This window comes from Megalobrama amblycephala, linkage group LG18 (genome assembly GCF_018812025.1).
Source record: "Megalobrama amblycephala isolate DHTTF-2021 linkage group LG18, ASM1881202v1, whole genome shotgun sequence".
Taxonomy (NCBI): Eukaryota; Metazoa; Chordata; class Actinopteri; order Cypriniformes; family Xenocyprididae; genus Megalobrama; species Megalobrama amblycephala.
The window spans coordinates 12118933-12140358 of record NC_063061.1 but is presented as its reverse complement, the minus strand read 5'-3'; the positions used below and the strand labels follow the sequence as shown (position 1 = coordinate 12140358).

At 36.9% G+C, this 21426-nt stretch overlaps 2 protein-coding genes across 3 annotated transcripts in view; both read left to right on the top strand.

Annotated features, from left to right (window-relative positions):
* nectin1a (nectin cell adhesion molecule 1a) overlaps window positions 1-13576 on the top strand; it is a 38770-nt gene extending 25194 nt beyond the window's left edge. Inside the window, exons 4-8 of one of the 2 annotated variants that reach the window (XM_048167477.1) lie at window positions 598-715; window positions 2624-2775; window positions 10651-10798; window positions 11849-11915; window positions 12409-13576. In XM_048167477.1, the coding sequence (XP_048023434.1) occupies window positions 598-715; window positions 2624-2775; window positions 10651-10798; window positions 11849-11915; window positions 12409-12642 (719 nt within the window). In that variant the 3' untranslated portion in view covers window positions 12643-13576. Of the gene's footprint in view, window positions 1-597; window positions 716-2623; window positions 2776-4314; window positions 5508-10650; window positions 10799-11848; window positions 11916-12408 lie in introns of those variants that run through there. The other variant, XM_048167476.1, reaches the window with a different exon arrangement.
* Window positions 13577-15643: 2067 nt separating this feature from the next.
* Window positions 15644-21272, top strand: LOC125253519 (V-set and immunoglobulin domain-containing protein 10-like 2). The gene is made up of 12 exons (XM_048167526.1): window positions 15644-15918; window positions 16143-16496; window positions 16923-17201; window positions 17292-17567; window positions 18286-18543; window positions 18621-18881; window positions 18968-19258; window positions 19432-19740; window positions 20312-20434; window positions 20530-20554; window positions 20635-20741; window positions 20863-21272. The coding sequence occupies exons 1-12, from the start codon at window positions 15852-15854 to the stop codon at window positions 20961-20963; spliced, it is 2451 nt and encodes an 816-aa protein (XP_048023483.1). The 5' UTR covers window positions 15644-15851; the 3' UTR covers window positions 20964-21272.
* Window positions 21273-21426: the final 154 nt, after the last annotated feature.

Here is a 21426-nt window from a genome sequence, read left to right as displayed (position 1 = left end):
GATGATTGAAATGTTTCTTCAGAATCAGCATATTAGAAGGATTTCTGAAGGGTCATGTTTTCAACACTGATCATCATAATAAGAAGTATCATGTGACATTGAAGACTGAAATTTCAGCTTAGCAATCAAAGGGTTAAATTGCATTTTAAAATATATTAAAACTGTTATTTTAAATTGCAATAATATTTCACAGTATTTTTAAAGGAGAAAAACATTAAAAAAAGATATTACTGACCCCAAACTACATCCAGTATATTTTTTATTTTTATTATATTATTGATTATATTATTTTAATATTAATATGTGTAATATTTATTACTATAATACTTATGTGCATAATACATTTTAATTGAATTTAACTTTTAATTAATAATGAATAGTTTTGCAGTTAAGCAAGGAATTTCCATTACATTTTAAAATGTATTTAAATACATCATGGTGTCTCAATTAGAAAAATTTGTTTAAATTTGTTACTGTTAACATCAATTTATTTAGTGGCCATTGAAGGAAAGAAATGAATTATAGTTGATACATTTATGTTTATACATTTATACAACTGATACATTTATGTTTTTATGTTTTGCTCCTTGTCTATAGATGAACCAGAGTTGTTAATAGACGGCTTCGATGGAAACTGGTATTTGAACAGAGAAAACGTTCAGCTCACCTGCTTGGCTGATGCCAACCCACCCATCTCTTTGTTTCAGTGGAGATAGTATGTCATTTTAGTCTAAGTAAATAGCATGCCTTTGAATTCTGTGCTAATTTATTAATCATTTAAAGAATGTTCAATTAAAGGGATAGTTCACCCAAAATAAAATGTTGTTCTGACCCTCAAGTTGTTCTGAACTGGTATGAGTTTCTTTCTTCTGTTGAACACACAAACAAAAAAGATATTTTAAAGAATGTTGGTAATCAAACTGTTGACGGTAGCCTTTGACTTCCATAGTAGGAAAAAAATACTGTTAAGTCGACGTCTGTCAACATTCTTTAAAATACCTTCTTTTGTGTTCAACAGAAGAAAGAAACTCATTCAGATTTGGAACAACATGAGGTGGGTGAACTATCCCTTTAAAATACATTGACAAAATACACCGATCAGGCATAACATTATGAGCACTGACAGGTGAAGTGAATAACACTGATTATCTCTTCATCACAGTTAGTGGGTGGGATATATTAGGCAGCAAGTGGACATTTTGTCCTCAAAGTTGATGTGTTAGAAGCAGGAAAAATGGGCAAGAGTAAGGATTTGAGCGAATTTGACAAGAGCCAAATTGTGATTGCTAGACGACTGGGTCAGAGCTTCTCCAAACCTGCAGCTCTTGTGGGGTGTTCCCGGTCTGCAGTGGTCAGTGTCTATCAAAAGTGGTTCAAGGAAGGAACAGTGGTGATCCGGTGACAGGATCATGGGCGGCCAAGGCTCATTGATCCATGTGGGGAGCAAAGGCTGGCCCGTGTGGTCCAATCCAACAGACGAGCTACTGTAGCTCAAATTGCTCAAAAGTTAATGTTGGTTCTGATAGAAAGGTGTCAGAATACGCAGTGCATCACAGTTTGTTGCGTGTGGGGGTGCATAGCTGCAGACCAGTCAGGGTGCCCATGCTGACCCCTGTCCACCGCCGAAAGCACCAACAGTGGGCACGTGAGCATCAGAACTGGACCACGGAGCAATGGAAGAAGGTGGCCTGGTCTGATGAATCACGTTTTATTTTACATCATGTGGATGGCCGGCTGTGTGTGTGTTGCTTACCTGGGGAACACATGGCACCAGGATGCACTATGGGAAGAAGGCAAGCCGACGGAGGCAGTGTGATGCTTTGGACTGCTGGGAAACCTTGGGTCCTGCCATCCATGTGGATGTTACTTTGACACGTACCACCTACCTAAACATTGTTGCAGACTATGTACACCCTGAAATGGAAACAGTATTCCCTGGTGGTTGTGGCCTCTTTCAGCAGGATAATGCGTCCTGCCACAAAGCAAAAATGATTCAGGAATGGTTTGAGGAGCACATCAACGAGTTTGAGGTGTTGATTTGGCCTCCAAATTCCCCAGATCTCAATCCAATCAAGCATCTCTTGGATTTGTGCAGAACAAACAAGTCCGATCCATGGAGGCCCCACCTTGCAACTTACAGGACTTAAAAGATCTGCTGCTAACATCTTGGTGCCAGATACCACAGCAAACCTTCAGGGGTCTAATGGAGTCCATGCGTTGTTGGGTCACGGCTGTTTTGGCAGCAAAAGAGGGACAAAACAATATTAGGAAGGTGGTCATAATGTTATGCCTGATCGGTGTTGTCTAAAATTACAAAATTTTAATTAAAGGAATGTTCTGGGTTCATTATCAAAGAAATATTTGTCGATTACCATTGAGAATAATATCAAATCAGGTTTGCATTGCACTTACAGTTGATGTCTATAGGGCAAGGCATTCCATGTGAAGCTCCTAATTTTTTGTTAAAACGCTACATTTTCAGGCATTACTTGTGTTTTTGTATCATTTATTTTGGTACAGTGCCTTGCCCCTCAGACTGTAAATGCATTACTACTGTAAACACAATTATTAAGGATCAAGTCAAAATTATTTTTCACAACCTGATGAGCATTTCTCTCTCTAGCTTGAATGGAACTATGCCAAGTACAGCAGAACTTCGTGACGATGTGCTGATCTTCAAAGGTCCTGTAACCTATGACATCGCAGGCACATACATCTGTGATGCCACCAACAGCATTGGGACAGGCTCCGCATCCGTTGAGGTCATTGTCACAGGTACATTGTTTATACTTCCTTCCTTCCGAATGCTTAACTGCTTTTGTGCATGTGAATATGCATGTCAATCTTTTAGGCTTTTACCCTAAGCTTACACTCGACTGCCTCTGAAACATTACCTAATAAGCATTATCATGTCATTGTTCTGTCAATAAAAAATGTGGACACTCACTCCTAAAACTGTATTTAGTTCTTTGGCCCTAAGCTGTTTTGTTTTTATTCACTTGCTTGCTGGTGCAGCAATTTGCATGTGGCTGCAAGTTGTCTGCTTGTGGCTCCAATGAACCGTGGTCTTTGAGGATCTCCTGAATCACATTTTCCTTTTCGCATGCTGTTAACATAAGGTGTGGTTTATAGAAACGTTGAATAGAAACATGTTGGCATTTACTTGTGTGTTCATGTATGCGTAGTTCTTCTGGGCTGCTGCATGGTTCGATCTCTTTGGTGTAGTGTCGGCACCTGGGATTGTACAAAGAAAAGTCTTCCCCATCCCTACTCCCTCCTTCTACCCATGTTTCTTTTTTAAAGACCTTGTGAAACTGAAATTGTGCTTTGTGGCTTTTAGTCATGCCCATTATGCAAGTGTACTCCTCAAAGTTTTGTTTAATTTTTTTTTAAAGCACGTTTACACTACTGTTCAAAAGTTTGGGAGTTAAAGGATTAGTTCACTTTCAAATTAAAATTTCCTGATAATTTACTCACCCTCATGTCATCCAAGATTTCCATGTTCTTCTCTGTTTTGGTCAAAAGGAAATTAAGGTTTTTGATGAAAACATTCCAGGATTTTTCTCCATATAGTGGACTTCAATGGCCTCCAAACAGTTGAAGGTCAGAATTACAGTTTCAGTGCAGCTTCAAAGCGTTCTACATGATCCCAGACAAGCAATAAGGGTCTTATCTAGAGAAACCATCACTCATTTTCTAAAAAACAATTAAAAATTATATACGTTTTAACCATAAATGCTCATCTTGAACTAGCTCTCTTCTTCTTCTTCTCTATTTGAATTCCAGCAGTGTAGACACTGCTAAGTGTATTACTGCCCTCCACAGGTCAAAGTTTGAACTAATTGTTATATACTTGCACTAGCATAATGTATATGACAATTTAGTTCAGACTTTGACCTGTGGAGGGCAGTAATGCACTTGCAGTGTCTACACTACACTACACACATATTTTCCTGTAATATTTTCATCAAAATATTTCTTTTCGACTGAAGAAAGAAAGACATGAACATCTTGGATGACATGGGGGTGAGTAAATTATCAGGAAATTAATTTGAAAGTGAACTAATCCTTTAAGTAAGATTGTTTTATTGTTTTATGTATATTAACTCTTTTATTCAGCAAGGATGCATTAAAATGGTCAAAAGTGACAATAAAGATGTTACAAAACATGGCTTCCTGGACCCCACTTCCTGTTTCAACAGGAAATACATCAACACATGAAAAAAAAAAAAAACTGTGCACAAGGTCTTTAACAACCCCATATTGTTATACTAACTGGAAGTGATCAATATGACTACCTCTCTCCTTACCCAGAATTCCCTAGCTACCCACACGGTGCGTCTCAGGAGCAACAGCCAGCAGGTGCCATCATTGGTGGAGCTGTTGTTTGTGGCACAGTGCTGTTGGCTGCCATTACGCTCCTGATAGTGTTTTTCTATCGCCGGAGACGCAAGTTTAAAGGAGATTACAGTACCAAGAAGCAAATCCTTGGAAATGGCTACAGCAAGGCTGGAAATGTGCCGCCACACTCGTTACCTCACAGTCTGACCTTCTCTGAAGAATCAGATGAAGAGAAGAAGCTGAAACTTTACAGAGGCTCCAGTGTCTTAGGAGGAAGCGCTCAGGAGTTTCACAACTGCCATGACAGCAGGATGAAAGCCTACTGCACGGGACTGATCGAGGACCATGAGAGATGCAGATGTAATGAGCAGACTTATTTTTACGAGTATGAATCTGAGGTGGAGGTCTCAGTGGACATGGTTCCTCAAATGGACGGCTCTGTCATCTCTAAAGAAGAGTGGTATGTGTAGAATTCAAAACGTTGAACTTCTCAGCATGGTCCTCTTTTGCTATCTTCTCGTTCTTTGCCATCTCCTTCCTTTTGAAGCAGGCTTTGGGATTCAAACTGATGTTGGATTAGATTCACCTAGACAGCATTGTTGGCATGAAAATCCAAAATGATGATGGTTGTTTGAAGATTGACCAATGAATGGCCATGTCGATGGGGAAAGTTACTTTTAAAAGTAATGCATCACAATATTGTTTTACTCCCTGAAAAAGTAACTAAGTGGATTACTTAGTTACTTTTTATGAAAAGTAATGTTGCATTCCTTTTACGTTACTTTTTCTACCTGGGCTAGGCTTGCTTGCTTGTTTTTTAATATCAACAAAAAAAGTTCTATTTTTGGCAAATGTAAAGGCCTTTTCACATCATAAGTGAAATGAATAAGCCTCAGGCTGAAGGAAATGCATATTTATGCCTGAGCTCAAACAAACCTTTCAGCTCTGCTGCCATTCTGGATTAAAGAAGAATAGGATACAGGAGAAGGAAGTTCAACACTCTTATTTCTAAATCTACGCTAAAGTTATTTCAGCTTATTAGTATGCTTGAATTAGATCATTGAAGGTCAGCAGCAAAGACATTGGTTAATAAAGTGAGATTAAAAACAAAGTATATTTGTGTAATTTAATATAGTTAATTATTACAGGTTTGCATAAAATTCTGAGATTGCATTTCACTGTTTTTATTCATTTTGAGGAATACTGAATGTTTTTGTGCAAGTGAGATGAGTAAATACATGTTCAAATTTAGTCTAGAACTACAATAACCATCATATTTACACACAGCGCACACAACACCTCAGCACTTTATTTCTCTCACCATGGCATAAGGACAAGAGAGCCGTCAGTCAATAATTGTGAAAAAGGAACTTGCGTTACTTATTTGAAATCATCACAATCCTTCACATAGAAGACTATCCCATAATACATTGCAGTAAACTCGCTGAAAAAAAAAAGAATTTATATATATAAGATGGTGAACAAGGCAAGAGTATGTTGTTTTGTTATACAGTTAAGTTATATTTCTTATATTATACCTAAAAAGAGTGATATACATATATATACATATAAATGTTAAAAATGAATTATTTTTGCCAAATATTTGTGTATGTTGTGGTTGAAATTCCCTTACGAACTTGACTTTCCTTGACTTTCCCTTACCACTCTGACTACATCGGTAACCCCTGACGCCTAAGAATAGCTACTCTGACTACATTGGACAAGCCAGATGCCAAAGAATAATATTCTGACTGCATAAGATGCCTAAGACTATAAGTATACTGACCACATAAAATGGCCAAGACTATAGCTACTCTGATCAGTGTTGGGGAAAGTTCATTTAAAAGTAATGCATTACAATATTACTTTTGCGTGGGTAACCCTCACCCCAAGAGAAATGAATAAGCCTCAGGCTGAACGAAATGCAAATTCATGCCTCAATTGGATCATCAAAGGTCTGCAGCAAAGACATTGGTTAATAAAGTGAGATTAAAGGTCCCGTTCTTCGTGATCCCATGTTTCAAACTTTAGTTAGTGTGTAATGTTGTTGTTAGAGTATAAATAAAATCTGTAAAATTTTAAAGCTCAAAGTTCAATGCCAAGCGAGATATTTTATTTAACAGAAGTCGCCTACATCGAACGGCCAGTTTGGACTACATCCCTCTACTTCCTTCTTTAATGACGTCACTAAAACAGTTTTTTGACTAACCTCCGCCCACAGGAATACACAAAAAAAGGGGGCGTGGTCTTGTTGCGCTCCCACGGAGAAGAGCAAGAGTTGCGTTTGTAGAGTGTGTTTGTCGCCATGTCGTCGAAACGCTGTTATTTTCATCCCGCAGTCCAATCACCGGGTCTGATTCCGGCTCAAATTGATAGGGCAAAAATTAAAGACATGTTTACAATAACACTGAGCGCGTGCATCTCCACGTTATGGTAAGAGGAAATATATGGTAAGAATCACAACACAGGAACCGCTGGCACAATCAGAACTCGTTACGTATTTCTGAAGGAGGGACTTCATAGAACAAGGAAGTCATCAGCCCGTTTTTATGACAGTGGAAACAGCGGTATACAGATAAGTAAATTATGTGAAAAATACTGTTTTTTTTTACACGCGAAACATGAACACATGTTATATTGCACACTATAAACACAATCAAAGCTTCAAAAAAACACGAAAAACGGGACCTTTAAATACATAAAATACATTTGTTTAATTTAATATATTTAATTTTTGCAATTAATATATAATATTATTATATATAATTATGTGCAATATTCTGAGAGTGCATTTCACTGTTTTTATTCATTTTGAGGAATACTGACTGACTGGCAAGTGAGATAATTAAATGCCTTCTCATACATAGTCTAGAACTACAATACCCATCATGTTCATACAGAACACAACACCTCTGCACTTTACGCCCGATTTCTCTCAACATGGGGAAAGGAGAGCTGTCAGTCAATACATGGGAAAACAAAGTAACTTGTGTTATTTATTTGAAAAAGTAACTTAGATATTTTGTTGTAAATTTAAAAGTAATGCGTTACTTTACTAGTTACTTGAAAAAAGTAATCTGATTGTAATGCGTTACCCCCAGCACTGACTCTGACCACAACAGACGCCTAAGAATTAAAACTACAACAGAATACAATAGTTTATAGAATAAGTGCATGGCAAAGGTGACATGATTCATTATTATATTATCATAATTTTTCTCTAATATTCGTTCTTTATATGTATAATTCTCTGTTACTAGCTAAAAGCAAATTTGGATTCCTGGATACTTCAGCTTGATGATGTTAAAGGTTATTTTTTTCAGACAGCTGTCTAGTTTTGTTTTCTCTTTTGTTTCCTCTTTTGTTATATTCAGACACACTAACTTTGGCCCAAGTGTTGGGGACATTTATGCATATAAATGTTAATCCAGCAAAAAGGAATGTTATGTTTAATTAAAAAAATCCCTTCACAATGTTTACACATATAGAATATTGTGCTGTTAGCTTAGCAACATGCAAATTTAAACCTCTACTTGAAATCAATTGTGAATTGCATTCTCCTGTGCGCAGCACTATTTACATGACCCAGCAAGTTTCTAACTATTTAGGCATCCAAAATCAGTCACTTTTCATGACATTTAGGATGTTAAATTATTAGGTTTTGTAACAGTGCTGTTAGCTTTTCAACATGCTAATTTCAAACTCTATTGAAATCAGTTGTTTATTGAGTTCTCCTGTGCAGAGTTTCTACCGAGCTAGGTGTCCTAAATCGGTTATTTTCAATGATGTTTAGGATACTGGCTCACTAGGTTTTGTAGAAGAGCTAATATCACTAACATACACGAGGCATTCAGTGCAGCCCTTTAAAATGGATATCAGGTTTGGATGAGAATATATGTCTTGACAGTGCCATTGTTTTGAGAAAGCAGTTTCGCCTCGGTATAGTGTTCACTCAAGGACAAGTAAAACTGTACTATAACCTATAAACTGTGAAAGTCTTACACTGTGGATACAATTTTATGCATGATTCTTGGAAACTTTGCCTTGTTTTGTCAGATACTGTGTTTTTGTTATTAAAACTGTATAATGACATTCTGCCTGCCATAAACACAGGTTTCATAACACAATACTTCTCTGCACTGCAGTAGTCAAATATCACCTATTAAGAATATGAACACATGTAGATAAACAATCAAATAAACTGTCACTGTAGCTTTCAAGAATCAGCAATTCAGCAATGCATGTCTCAGTGGCTGCAATCTACAATATCAGGCCTGCTTATGATGTTATGTTCATGTTGTAATTTGAAGTTATTTGAGATGATACAAAAATACATTGTACTATACTGTATAAGTGGTGTGAATTGCTTTATGTAAAATGATTTTATATAAATGACACTGAGGAACATACTGCTTGAATTGAATTACATTAGCTTTTGGTGTTTTTCAGCTAATGGACTTCCCTAGGATGTGCTGTATAATATTTAATACATTGTGTTTTGTGCTATTTGAAAGAATTTGTGTTTGTTATGTTTATTATGCTGCCAAGACAAACATATTCAGATATACAGTGTTTGTTTTTGCTGTTCTTGTTATTTGTATTTATTGTGAAATTTATTGTGAAGTGTTAATAAGTCTTGTAAATTCTCGGGTGAAATAAATAAAAACGTATATCAAGTCAGTTAAAATAATCAAGAAAAAATTACATTATAAAGTCTTTGTCTGGTTGTGAAGCCTATTTCGTAGTGTGTATTTACATTGAGCGCAAATAGTGTCCGTTGTTGGCAAACGCTATTTACACTAGCTCCACCCACCAGTGTCTGGTTGGGCCTCTCAAGTTTTAAAAAAGATGCACTGATTTAAACTTTTTCAGTGGCGCACCAGTACACAGCAAAATCCCCAGAGTTAAATCAACTCTGCTCAGAGTACATATGGTCCCTCTCTAAATAGTGTTAAAATAACACTGAAGCAGAGTTAAAGTTAATGAGATAATTAAGCAATTAAGTGATGATTGTGCATTAGTGATGATTGTGCATTAGTGATGAACACCTGCTGTTAACAAGCAGAATCACTGAAGAAAAGAGAAACACATGAACTACAACTGACTTCAGTCACAGCCTTATTAATTGCTTAATTATCTTATTAACTTTAACTCTGCTTCAGTGTTACTTTAACACTATTTAGAGAGGGACCATATGTACTCTGAGCAGAGTTGATTTAACTCTGGAGATTTTACTGTGTAGCTAATACGGCTCACAGACCTGACTTTTAACACGATTGACGTGAGTTTGAATCCGCCTTTTGCCAAGTTTGCGTTTATTTTCAATAAAAATGAAAATAATTTTCTAAAGGTGCGAACTAGTGTTTAATAATATTAAAAGTATTTATTGAGTAAGGTTAGGGGAAGGAGTAGGGAGGGTTTTTATTCTCCCAATAAGGCAGCATCCATTTAATAATTTTTAATAAATATAATCATTTACACTGTGATATTATTGCATCCTGTTAATGTACAAAAATACTTAGGTGCAAATAGTATCTGCCAATATAGATAGCATCTAATTACTATTTACTCTTATTGCATCTTTTTGATACTTTTACTTGGTGTAAATAGAATCTATAGCTATTTTCACCTAATGTAAATAGCATCTATCACTAAGAAAATACACTATTTTATTAGTGCTACGCTATTTCTTAGTGCAAATAGCCGCTGCCATAATATTTTGCTTCTTATATAATATATCTAAATCAATAAATGAATAAATGGATAAGCTCCATTTTCCAAGCAGAGCAATTTAAGTGTGTTTGGGGTCATCTGGTCTGGACATTCTTTGTGGTGTAGGTCTCTTATTTGAGGTTGGATATGGGTCTGTTTCGAGTGGAAACATTATGCCATTAACATCTCTTTTACAGCCATTAGAGCACCCCACGACAAATCCCCTTCTTACTAGTTGCCATTGACATTGTTGTTTTATGTACACAATGACCTAAGTGAAAGCTCCCATGAATACCTTCCATGGCAGCCCCGTTTGTTGGTATGAGTTTGCACAAAAGAAGGGCATGTAAGCTAATGTGAGCCGGATGTGTGGGTTTTTTCTCATCAACACGAAACAATAGGACTTGAGCTGAACAATAGAGCTATTATCATTAATGTTAAAGCATAAACATGTTTCAGAGGCATGTCACGTTTGAATAATTTACAATACTTCACGTTGAAATACTATCCGATTATTTAAAAAGTCAGTGATTGTGTGTTATATAGTATATATGGTTGAATTAGCAAGGAGATGCAAAACATTTATATTTCCTGCAGAGAAACCCCAGTCGCTGAGCGCTGCAGAGAGGGTGATGGGTGTCCTTGGATGGGTGATTGCACTGGGCATCATCCTCAGTATAGCTGGCACAATATATTTGGTCAAAAAACAGCAGCGGCACAAACACGCAGGATCAGACAATGATTCGTAAGTACTCAACTAAAGATACCTGTTCCAAATCCTCAAACTTTACCAATGAAGCCTGTGTAATTATTTTCTTACCCCCATATATATATTTTTACTTCCATTTTTACCTAGCTAAATTGTACATCTTCATATATACAGTGTTAGTATATTAGTTTACAGTCAAACCAAAAATTATTCAGACTTTTTTTATATTTTTGATATATTTTTACTAGTGGGTGCAGGACATTATAGTTAATTTATGTAAGTGAAGATGGTAAAATAAACTGTGACATACTACATCAAAAAATTCTTCATACAGTGGGACTACCAGTAAAATTGATAAAATTTTGGAACCAAAAATTATTCAGACACTTTGACCTGACCATCTTTTTATTTTAATGTTTTATTATATATTATTATTATTTTATATTATTATTAAAAATGTAAACAATAATAATGTTTTAAAAAATATGAAATCCAGTGTTACACATATTATATATAAAGTTGCACATATATTACACACACACGTGCATACATATATATTTATATAAAATTTTATAAGTAACTTGTATATTATTTATGTCATGTTGAATATATATGTAGCCTATTTATTCTTTTTATATAATTTAAATATAATATAAAGCTAATAATAAGCTGTCTTTATATTTCCATATATGTAAATATAATAAAATTATTATTATTATAATATTGTTATATATATAAATATTTGTATATATATTTGTGTATATATATATATATATTTGTATTGTATATAAATAATTACAAATATTTTATATATAATTATTTAATTATAATATTGTTTTATATATATATATATATATATATATATATATATATATATATATATATATATATATATATAGTAGTTTATAATATATTCTAAAAAAATACAATATTAAATGTGGTATATATAACAATATTATAATTAAATAATTATAAATAATTACAAATATTTTTTCCCCTAAAGTCTCTGACATCTAAGACTGAAACCGGCCTGTAGTTGTTTTATGGAATTGTTTTAGTTCTCCATCTCTCCCTCTATTATTGCAGGAACAGTTCTTCCCCTGCCCACAAAAAGCCTTCTTCGTCTAAAAAGAAGACAGCTGATGACTTCCAGGTAAGAGAGCACTCAGTAAAGCCACAGAAACACCAGTATAGCCTCTGTCCATTTTATCAGATGAAAAGAAGCACTAATGCACCATGGTCTGGCTACCAACCTGAATAGAGGTAGTGAGGCTTTAATGATAAACCTGAATTGCCTTTTGCCTCAGCCTCAGTGAGTAGAGAGTGCCTCCTACTGGAGAAGAGATCAAACATGCTGTTACTGCCTCCCTGTTGAGTCCTAATACCTCTCACAAGACCCCATCAGGTGTATTTTATTATCACAGTGTGTTTTAGCAGCAGCAACTCCGTATAACTTTCTTAAACTTTGCTACTTTTTAAACATTTATGTATTCTAAATTGGAAAAAATGGACCAGGTTTGAGTGTGCCAGCACCAGTATGCGTAATATCAGGGTGACGGTGTCAGCCGCGTGCCTGAGCGCGCTCATTAATAAAATATACACAGCACTCATTCTCTCTATCTGACCTTGTATCTTTGTTCCCACAGAGCCCCGGGAGGTTCTACGATGAGCTCCCAAACACGGCCGACTACGTGAGTTACCGTTTGGCGTGTAACAAAGAGGATTATCTGGAGCAGCACTCTCCTCCCATTCAACCTCCTCTGACCTTCCTGCCCCATAACCCCTACACTCAGCACAGCAACCAGACCGCCATATTCACTTACCCCACACCCTCTGGCCCCATATCCTCATACACCTTCCCGAAAGAGCAATACGTATGAATACATTTGCGACCTCTCTCTCTCTTTCTGTCTTTATTCAGCTGCACTGGTTATTGTGTACTTTTTTGTATTGTGTTCTTTCTGGAATATTAAAAAAAAAAAAAAAAAAAATTATTCTCTAAGCACAATTGGATTTGCATGTGTATTTTCAATTTTTAATATATTGCTTAGATTAAATCGGAAAATAATTAGATTAAAGCATCAGAAGAGATTCTGATTCTGTGTACAGAATAAATTATCTCAAAGTATGTCGGTGGTCCGTATACCCCATGTACAACAGGCCCATATTGTCTATTGTATTCTGTACAGTTATGCATCACTCCATTGTTTTATGTCATTTGGGATTTTCTCACTGTATCTGTTTAATTTCTGAACAGGTTTACCTAGTTTTATCTAGCTAAATTTAATGTTGTAAAATAAACATATTTATTATTTTGAATACTATCTACTATTTTTACTTATTTTATATTAAAATGGGTCTTTCGTAATAGTGAAACATGCGACAATCACATGATCTATGACCAATACTTCACATAATAATCATTATTCATATTTCTTTGCATCTTTAAATTGTATGTGCTGTATATATATATATGTGAGATTTTTTTTAATGCACCAGCATATTCCAGGATGCATTTATGTAGAACTGTGAATCTCTTTGGTTATTTGTCCTTTATTATTGTTTACATTATGCTTTGTGACATTCATGCACAAAGGTACAAAGTTCTTTCATCCACTGCAATATTAATAACTGCATAAAGAGTATTTACATAGTGTATAGGTATGAGACAGTGTGCAGAAATGTGATGCATTACATTATATGTATTTGTGTGTTGTTACAGTGACCATCTGGTATTGAATAAGCTGTTAATGATGTAAATTAATGTTTTAACCACTTGTGATTTTTTTTCTCTTTTCTACTAATAAATAAACATTGGATTGAATATAAATTGTTTGGTTTTAATATGGCTGATTATATCTGATAAATTTGAATACTTTCTTGCATTTTACCAGGATATGATGATGCAATACAGTTCAAAGAGTACTGAGGAAGTGATGATTACACAAGATTTATAATAAAAATAATCTGATTAAATCTATTTATAGATTGCATTTAATATACATGACATACTGTATGCCATCTGGCCTGAAAATGACTGGTTTTGTCTGGTTACAGAATGATTTAAACTAATCACATAACTCAGATTATGAACTATTTGTATGAGTGTGTTTGTGTGTCAGTAGTGGAGCAGCTGTCTTGTGTTCAGACCAATAGTACTTGTATAAGAACCTATTGTATTACATAACAAAATAACATTATTCACAATGGTTATGTAATATAATTTTCATTGGCATCTGTGTATTTGGATTGGTCTCTCTGTCTCTGGTGTGTTTGTCCACTTTACATGGAAGCGTAACATGAGAAACTCATGAATGAATGTAGGGAGGCACTCTGTTTCCTCTGCTTGGCTGAGGCGTCATGGATGGAAACACACACACACATAGTACAAGTATAATTCTGACCTCAAACCCAGAGAGGGGATGAGCTCATAGAAGAGCAGGGATCTGTGATTAAAGTGCATCTCCTCAAGCTGTGAACCGGCAACTAACCCTGGAATCTAAATACAGAATTATTATTTTTTTTAATTGCACATTAGCCATGGCCTACCTTTATATGCAGCCTGCATTAAAACATTTCTGTAGTTAGACATGGACTGCATAGATGGATCAATTTAACAAATCCAAACTGATGAAAAAGAGTCTTTTTTTTGGTGAAAATTTAATTCATAATTTAAAATCTGTGTATCGATTAATTAATTAAAGGTGCCATCGAACGTTTTTTTACAAGATGTAATATAAGTCTAAGGTGCCCCCTGAATGTGTCTGTGAAGTTTCAGCTCAAAATACCCCATAGATTTTTTTTTTATTAATTTTTTAACTGCCTATTTTGGGGCATAATTAGAAATGCGCCGATTCATGCTGCGGCCCCTTTAAATGCTCCCGCTCCCCGCCCACGGAGCTCGCGTTTGCCTTAAACAGTGCATAAACGGATTATGTGAGTATTGTATTTATTTGGATGTTTACATTTGATTCTGAATGAGTTTGAGGCTATGCTCCGTGACTAAAGCTAACATTACACAATGTTGGAGAGATTTATAAAGAATGAAGTTGTGTTTATGAATTATACAGACTGCAAGTGTTTAATAATGAAAATAGCGACGGCTCTTGTCTCCGTGAATACAGTAATAAACGATGGTAACTTTAACCACATTTAACAGTACATTAGCAACATGCTAACAAAACATTTAGAAAGACAATTTACAAATATCACTAAAAATATCATGATATCATGGATCATGTCAGTTATTATCGCTCCATCTGCTATTTTTCGCTATTGTCCTTGCTTGCTTACCTAGTCTGATGATTCAGCTGTGCACATCCAGACATTAATACTGGCTGCCCTTGTGTAATGCCTTGAACATGAGCTGGCATATGCAAATATTGGGGGCGTACATATTAATGATCCCGACTGTTACGTAACAGTCGGTGTTATGTTGAGATTCGCCTGTTCTTCGGAGGTCTTTTAAACAAATGAGATTTATATAAGGAGGAAACAATGGAGTTTGAGACTCACTGTATGTCATTTCCATGTACTGAACTCTTGTTATTTAACAATGCCAAGATAAATTCAATTTTTCATTCGAGGGCACCTTTAATGCTGCCAGGCCATTATTAAAGCACTGTTATTTAATATAAGCAATTGTTTTTTTTGTTTGTTTGTTTGTTTTTTATATATATATATATATATATATATAAGAGAATAAATCTTTGTGATGGAACTCTGCATATATCAGAGGTTTTTTCTTTCTCACTGTGGGTGATGGAATGTAAGAACGGCCATCCATCCCGCCACCCTCAATAATAGATGAGACACAGCTATCATTGTGTCATCCTAAACCTTTCTACTCCAGTCTTCTGTATTCTTGTACATGGAGGGGAAGGTCTGTGAATTATTCAAGCCAAATCAGTTTAGAGAGACTCGGTTGCCTCTTTCTCTCATTGAGCCTGTGGACTTCGACTGTAAACATAAGCTTGGATCGGTCACATCATATTTATTGGATATTTTTATCTTTTTTCTTCTTTTTTGGAGACAGCTGTTGTGCCTTTTTACATATTGGTCAAGGCATTTGACACGAGATCATGGCACCATGGTCCAAAGAGTTTTAGGGGTGCCTTATATCTGTCTGACTGTTTTATTTCTACCCCTCATCCAAGGTAAGAAATTCAAAATCCATTTTCAGTATTTTTTAATATTCTACTGAGTGCTAATACTTTCAATCATACATTTGTTAGCTGCTCCATTTGATTAGAAGTATTTGTTTTCTTGTTCAGACTCATATATATAACTAAATCAATGCTAATAATATCTTGGATCACTGCCACCTTTATTATTATTATTTTCTTAAATTATTAAACAATATTGTGTGCTGTTCCTCCAGGCGTAGAGATCTTGGACCCGGGGCAGGTGGTATACCATGAGACTAAGACTAATGGAGTGGTGGGACGTGGAGTGATCTTGGAGTGCGGCCCCACCTTGCCTGATGTCTACATCTGGGGTTTCACCCAACCGGGCACAGACACCATCCGTGCTGTGGTGTACAACTTTGGGAAGGGTCCCAAAATACAGAAATTAGCCAATGACTTGGGTGATCTGACAGTAATCAGCAACAGCGCCTCTCTGTCCATTGAGAAGCTTCTTCTGGCTGCAGAAGGAGTGTATACCTGCCAGGCACTGTATGATACCCCAGAGGGAGCCAAGCTGTATTACTACTATGTATTTCTGCATGTTCTAGGTCAGTGGTAATCAGAGGTTGTCTAAGCACTGGCTGAACAATGGCTGAACATGTTCAAGGTTCAGTTAGATTGGTGCAGAAATCCTAAATTACCATCATACTGTATGTTACTGGTATGCCCAAAGGTCTTAACTAGAGTATACATCAAAACTATTGTTGTTGTATTGTTTACATCAAGGAATTTTGACTAAAGAAGTCTTGTGACTAACTAGTGATTAAGCCAGTTAAGTATAACTTTGGCAATTAGCAAGAATTGTTTGTTACCATCTACTAAATGTAAAGGTAATTTCCAATAGAAAAACAAAAAAGTGTTAAACTGAAATAATATTGACTTTTTTATTGTTTAGTTTGTGCCAATAATATTATTACAACCACTCTTTCTTGGTCTATCAGTAATGAAGTTCCATTTTGTAATGACTTTAACAGTGCCAGTTACCAAACCTTACATTGTGATGAGCGACTCTTCGCCAGTGGAGGGCACTTCAGTGACCATGCGGTGTGGCCTGGAGAATGGCACGGGTCCTATTAATTACATATGGGAACAGGAGAGCCGGGAAAGCCAGCTCACCATCATGGCCGAGATCTATGATGACAACCGATTCAATGTCACTGATGTCAACCGCAATCACACTGGATGGTACAGGTGCCTTGCCAGCAACCTAGTCAACCAGCAGCGCAGTGACCGAATCTGGCTTGACATAATTTGTAAGAGACTCCCAAGTACTCTTTGGTGCATCTTAAAATTTGATATGAAAAGAAATTTAAAGAGAATCTGCATCTCTGTTTCTTTTCCAGTCGGTCCAGACCAGCCTCAGATCGATGTCACTCCTTACTCAGTGACAGAGCGGGGTTATTCCGCCCTGGAAAAAGAGACGGTTTCCCTCCTGTGTCAAGCTTCTTCTAATCCCCCGAGTCAGTACGTCTGGTTCTACAACAACTCCCAGGTGTACACAGGTCCACAGTTCACCATCACCAAGGTCCTACGCATGCACACGGGCCACTACGCATGCCTGGCTCAGAACACTTACCTCAACACCCGCTCCAGGAAAACCATCACCCTCACCGTCTACTGTGAGTGCTCCCACAAACCCGTGCCTGGATTCTAGTGGCCATCTTTGCTGTTTCTTCAATCTGTCCTGATAGAGTTCTACAGCTTCTTCAAGATTGCTTCTGAAATTTCTTGCCTTTGCTTCCTCTTACATCTTTTCCTTTACACAAACATGCTCACATGAACATACAGACAGTTATGTAAACAAAGGTGTCAGGATTCCAGAGTGGCCGATTGTGGACCTGCATCTGGAGGAGGTGAAGGACAGTTCTGAAGGTATACAGCAGGTGTGATTGTTTCTGTGCTATGACAAGTCGAGAAAGGCCAAAAGGCCTTGTTTTGTCATAACACCTCAATCCCCCCTTCATGCCTTGAATGTACATCTATTCTTGACTGACCAAGAATGGCGCTAACAACCCCATCAATACTGTATACTAACACAGCCACACCTTCTCATGATATGTCTTAAAGTCTGGCTCAGTTGAAACAGGAATGGTAAAGGCAAAACCTAATGGGTGATGTTTTTTTACCAGATGCCAATCCAATATTTCATTACGCTTGAACTTTCTAGAAGTCGACTACCTCTTACTTCTGTTTAGATAAATAAGACACCTAATCCGACCTCTTCATTCGGCTCAAATTCAGGAGTGCTTCTCTGCCTCTATCAGTTTCCAAAATTGGCCCAAATTACCCTGGATCCATTTCACTGCCCTGTGTTACACAATGGTTTTGTTCCCACAGATCCTCCAGATGGCGCTCCAACATGCTCGATCCTACCAGTAAGCAATTACACTGACCTAGCCCTCCGCTGTACCTGGGAGGGTGGTATCCCTGCAGCCAGTTTGAGATGGACCCCGTATGTGTTTGGACAAGAGAGCGAGGGATTCACAAACCTCACCAAGATTCAGAAAGGTGAAGAGACTGCAAACAACACTGTGTTCATCTGTCAAGGCTCACACATCGCATCAAATGAAATCAAGAGCTGCAGTGCCAGAACTTGTAAGTGTAAAACTAAGAGCACCTAGTCCACGTTGAGATCACGTCAGTAAATAATTTGTACATGCTCTTGATCCCAGGGATGCCCTCCGGGGAGCCAAAGTGTTCTGCATATGCAACTCGAAATAATGAGTACCTAATGCTGTCCTGCTCCTGGGAAGGTGGGTTCCCTCGAGCCCTGGTGTGGTGGGCATCCAGCTCAGGGGACATGCAAGGCACGTCTGAGGAGAATGCCAACATCCTGGTTCTGCGGTCAAGCGCTACCTACAGTGGCAAGGCCTTTATATGCCATGCAAAACATCCTTTGACAAAGGAGACAAAACAGTGTGCTTTAAAGCTGGGTGAGAAAAAGTCACTAATTTTTCAGCACTCATTTAAAACAGTAAAATAATCCATTTAAAACTGTCTCCTTTCTTATTGTCTTCAGAGGCACCAGTCCTAGTGACCCAGCGCAGTGTGATGTCTGTCTATGAGGGTAGTGATGTCCAACTCACCTGTATCTTGAGTAGAAACTACCCTGTCACAGAGATCACATGGTACAACAACCTGAAACAGCATGTGAATGAGATTCCTAAGAAGTATGTCCTGGAGCGGGCCGCTGCCTGGACCAACTTGACCGTGCGGGAAACGGACAGCGAGACAGACAGTGGCCAGTACTGGTGTTCAGCTACTAATGCTGTTGGAGGGGCAGAGATTCCCATTATGCTGATGGTCAAGAGTAAGCAAGCCTTTAAGTATTGTACTGACATTATACTTGATATTCAGTACTTACAATACACTGGTACACTACATATGCACATGGATGGATACTACTGTATCTATCTCAACTGAGGTAGCTCATTAATTGCATGTTATACATAAATGAATAACTTTCTAAATCATCCTATTCAGGGTATCCAATGCCACCAAATATAAGCATCAGTAGGATCATTTACAACAGTCGTCAACGGACAGATGTTGACCTAGAGTGGCAGCTCCAGACTGATGGTGACCTCACCGGGTTCTTTATAGAACGCCAGAGGCTCCCTGAACCTGTGAAGAAAAGAAACGGTGGTCTTCCCTGGCAGAAATTGGTAGATCTGGAGCCTGATTCCCGAAGCTTCCAAATCAGCAATCTGGATCCCTTAGGATCCTATGCATTTCGCATTACTGCCATCAACCATCGCACCATTGGAAACCCTTCGGAGATAAAGAGCCCAGGTGAGAACACTTACAAGGTACATTGAAAATCTGATGATCAATGCACATATAAACATGATTTACATCAAAATACCCTAGAAAAGCAGAATATAATTTGATGCTGTTAACAAATGTTAAAGATTAGAGTGTTTTGCTGTTGGAATTTTTTTTTTTAGTTATCACTCACTGAATATCTAATGCTGTTGTTTTTTGTTTTGTTGTCCATTCAGGTGAAATGCACACTTGACCACTTCCATACCCACACATCTGCATCCTTCTATCCCTTTCCTCTTACACGACCTGCCTGTTAACTTACCCTTTGACCTTTCCTGACATTACTGTCTACTCATCTCATTCTATCTGATAACTTACCTCTAAAAAAAAAAAAGCGTATGATCATATATGCTAATAAAACAACTAGTTAACCCAAGTGAATGTTTAAGCTTGTTCCCCAAAACCAGTAACATACATTACAATCGATATTATAGAGTAAGAGCTCTTATAAACTCTGATTAAATGTCCGATTTACATGGTACACTATGCAGTTGTGACACTGATATTGTGAAGCTGATATAGGTATGCTGTCTTCCAGCCGACCCTCCATTCAATGCCTACCCAGCTGTGATTGGGGCAGCCATCGGGGGCATGATCATAGCCACAATAATCACTGTACTGCTCTTCATGTATGTGGTACGGAACCGCAACAATAACCCACGTGAGTTACACATCCGTAATGTTTAAAGAAATCCAATTTTTTTATAGTTAACACTAGCATGGCTGTATGCTAATACCATTTTTAACACTTTACAGGGCTTCATGACTTGATATTTGGAAGGTATGTTTTAATAATTGATATTTTACAGTTATTTGATTGCTCTTTACTATTTATTTACTTTACTATTTTGTGTTTTTCAGGCAGAATAGCCAGTCTAGAGAGAACATTAACTTCCCTGAAGATGAGGTTCCTGGAACAGCAGAAGGGGAGAATGGTGAAGGACAGCCAAGTTCATCAGTTAGTCCAGGTACTTCATGCCATTGACACTTCCAACTCATACCAAAACAATAAGAACCTATTTTGTTTACTGCAATAATAATAATAATAATAATAATAATAATAATAATAATAAAAACTTTCTCTTACAGCGGCATCAATGGCACTGCCAAGGCCAACCGCAACACCTACAAACCTTCCCCCTGGCGAGGAGCCAGTCAACGTAACTATTACTGTCATGGCCTCAAGCTAAAAACAAGGTTGATCATAACCATGTTTGTTACCATAAATTTACTACTGGGGGAATCAGGAACACATTCTTATCATCAATAAAAATAAACTAAGAAAGAGGGGGGGGGGAAATGGGTAGAATGTAATTTTATAAGATCAACTTAAAAGTTTACGAGCAAGTGTCTCCCATTTAGATAATATCTAAAAAAAGATATTAACAGTAGGATTGTTATATTTTTTTTTCTACATTTACCACTTGCTTCTGAAGATAATACAAAACACATTTTCAGCAATCCTACACCAGTACACAGATTTTGCATTCATCAATGAACTCAACTGATTTTAACTGCAATCACATGGTTTGAGGTAAACCAATCATTTAGGTAAATGACTATTTGATATTTTTGAATGAATTGTCTTTGTAAGCAAAATGCACTAATTTCTGAACTCAGCGTTTAATAAAATGAAGGCTGAACATGACTGGA

What these genes read in the sequence shown, in the direction of transcription:
- LOC125253519 (XM_048167526.1), top strand. Translation starts at nt 15,852, where the DNA reads ATGGTCCAAAGAGTTTTAGGGGTGCCTTATATCTGTCTGACTGTTTTA. An exon ending in AATCTGGCTTGACATAATTT is followed by an intron (nt 17,202 to 17,291) that starts GTAAGAGACTCC and finishes TTTCTTTTCCAG; the next exon opens with TCGGTCCAGACCAGCCTCAG. An exon ending in ACAGTGTGCTTTAAAGCTGG is followed by an intron (nt 18,882 to 18,967) that starts GTGAGAAAAAGT and finishes TATTGTCTTCAG; the next exon opens with AGGCACCAGTCCTAGTGACC.